Source organism: Octopus bimaculoides, chromosome 25 (assembly GCF_001194135.2).
Source record: "Octopus bimaculoides isolate UCB-OBI-ISO-001 chromosome 25, ASM119413v2, whole genome shotgun sequence".
Lineage (NCBI taxonomy): Eukaryota > Metazoa > Mollusca > Cephalopoda > Octopoda > Octopodidae > Octopus > Octopus bimaculoides.
Genome location: NC_069005.1, coordinates 27,128,240 through 27,130,768, shown reverse-complemented (window position 1 = coordinate 27,130,768; position 2,529 = coordinate 27,128,240). Strand labels below are relative to the sequence as shown.

The 2,529-nt window shown below is 39.3% G+C and overlaps 1 protein-coding gene across 1 annotated transcript in view; it reads left to right on the top strand.

Annotated features, from left to right (window-relative positions):
- Positions 1 to 500: 500 nt before the first annotated feature.
- The window catches only part of LOC106882220 (uncharacterized), a 4,402-nt gene continuing 2,373 nt past the window's right edge, over positions 501 to 2,529 (top strand). Inside the window, exons 1-2 of the mRNA XM_014932817.2 lie at positions 501 to 744; positions 2,359 to 2,523. Of these exons, the coding sequence (XP_014788303.1) occupies positions 627 to 744; positions 2,359 to 2,523 (283 nt within the window). The 5' untranslated portion in view covers positions 501 to 626. The remainder of the gene's footprint in view (positions 745 to 2,358; positions 2,524 to 2,529) is intronic.

The window sequence follows — 2,529 nt, the reverse complement described above, 5'->3', positions numbered from 1 at the left end:
TATATATATTGGCTGTATAGTAAGAAGCTTGCTTCCCAACCACATGGTTCCAGGTTCAGTCCCACTGCATGGCACCTTGGGCAAGTGTCTTCTACTATATAGCCTTGGGCCAATCAAAGCCTTGTGAATGGATTTGGTAGACGGAATCTGAAAGAAACCCATTATGTTTGTGTATATATATATATATATGTGTGTGTGTGTGTCTGTTTGCTGCTACTGCTTGACAACCGGTGTTGGTTTGTTTATATTCCCTTAACTTAGCGAGATCAACTAAGAATTCTTTGAGGTGGTGCCCCAGCATGGCCACAGTCCAATGACTGAAATAAGTAAAAGATAAAAATGATAAACGACACCAACATTTTTGTTTTTTTTATTTGTTGAACAGGAAGGTAAATTGTGAAATTCTTCATTAGCAACAGATCTCCTCGTTTTGTTTATACCCCAGTAGCTTATTATAGTGTGGGGGGGGGGGATTGATCTCTGGGACATGTGACGGAATTTACAAACGAGTTGTTACATTGCCACTCTCAGTGCTTCAGCACTTCGGTGGATCCCTGTTGAAAATGCTGTGCTATTGCAAATAATATTACATTTCATCTCGCAGTGATTTTTGGCCTGATTGATTTATGTATTTTTTCCCAGCAGGTGTGCCACCACCTCCGCCAGGTTTATTGACTGCTCCTCCACCACCACCGCCACCAAATAGCCAGTCCGCCGGTGTCATGCCCTGGATGAGTTCTCAAGGTAAGTTTGGAATACACAAGATTTTGAAGACCTAAAAGATATGCTTAAACAGTAGCTCTGTGTATGTATGTATGTATGCATGTGTGTATGGATATATGTTTGGTAATGCTAAATATTATTAACTGTTGCTTCTGCTAAATATTAATGTATATATGTATATAGGTACAGGTATGACTGTGGTAAGAAGCTTGCCTCCCAACCACATGGTTCCGAGTTCAATCCCACTGTGTGGCACCTTGGGCAAGTGTCTTCTACTATAGCCTCAGGCTTGTGTGTATGTATATATATATATATATATATATACATACACACAAACACATACATATATATATATGTTTGTGTGACATCACACTTTTTAAAAATTTATTTTGCTACAAATTCTGATATAATTGGAATCTTTACCATCTGAAGTGTATTTGCTGGTATGCTGCAGTTAACTCCAGACAGTTACTATATATCATTGCGCATACATTACTGGAAATCCACAGTAGCATTTTCAAAAAATTATAATAGTAGATTGGCATGGCTGTGTAGTCGAGATATTTGCCTCCCAACCACTTGTTTTCTACTATAGCCCTAGGCCTATATGTGTGTGTATGTGTGTTTAGAACTGTGGTCGTTTGTATGAAAGTTATGGCAAGCAGTGTTGTCGATTTGTTTCTACAGCTGGATGCCCTTCCTCATGCCAACCACTCCAAGAGTGTAATGGGTACTTTTTACATGCCAGTTACGTGAGACTGGCATTGATCACAACTACGATTCTAACCCATGACAGCAGAGAAGATGGATGTCAAATGATGATGAAAATGTGTGTAGACACACGCACACAAATATAGTTGCTGTGAAATAGTGTTGATTTATCTACTTTGAGTATATATTTATCATGTAGCCTATAGTGTCTATATATATAATAATATTAGGGATAAAAATCCAAATATCATTATCTTATTCTTATTTATTGTGCTTTTACTTATTAATTTTTCTATATGTGACAGTGGATTTTCATCGATGAGTTCATAAACCTTGGTTCTTTTCCCTAAAACTATGTGTGTGTAGCAATATATCCTATTGAGAACCCAAGATATTTTAGTTGTCTTATAGTGTATTTTTGTGGAGGCACGTGGCTTAGTGGTTAGAGTGTTGGACTCACGATAGTAAGATTGTGGTTTCGATCCCTAGAACGGGCAATCTGTTGTGTTCTTGAGCAAAACTCTTCAACTGATGTTGCTCGAGTTCACTCAGCTCTAGAAATGAGTTTAGCCTAGAGAGGCTTTCTCACCCAAGATATGCTGCGTAACTGCAACAACCCCCAAGGAGTTAAGGGACTTGTCATTAGTATATTTAATTTTGTGGGAATTGTTGCTCTTACTGCTACTTTTTGTGTGTGTGTGTGTGTATATATATATGCGTCCTGCCCTAACTCTTCGAAACGCCAGTGTTTTAATGGTGGCAACTGATGAAGGATATGTTCTCTATGTGGCCTGTTTGTTTGTTGTACCTTGTTTATCATTTTTTCTTGTTTTTTTTGCAACGTCATGTACCCAGGTATGCATCTATATGCATATACTCATATAGTTTTTCTTTGTAATAATTCACTAATATTTCTGTCTCCAGGTGGATTACCCCAGCAATTATCTCCATCTGGGCCTCCTTGGCAGAATGCAGCCGTTCCTCCACCACCACCATCGAACGTGCCTCCATGGCAACAAGGACCCATGCATTCGATCGGCACTTCGGTTGCTCCACCACCACCGCCACCAGGAAGCCAGCACGGTTACGGTGGGA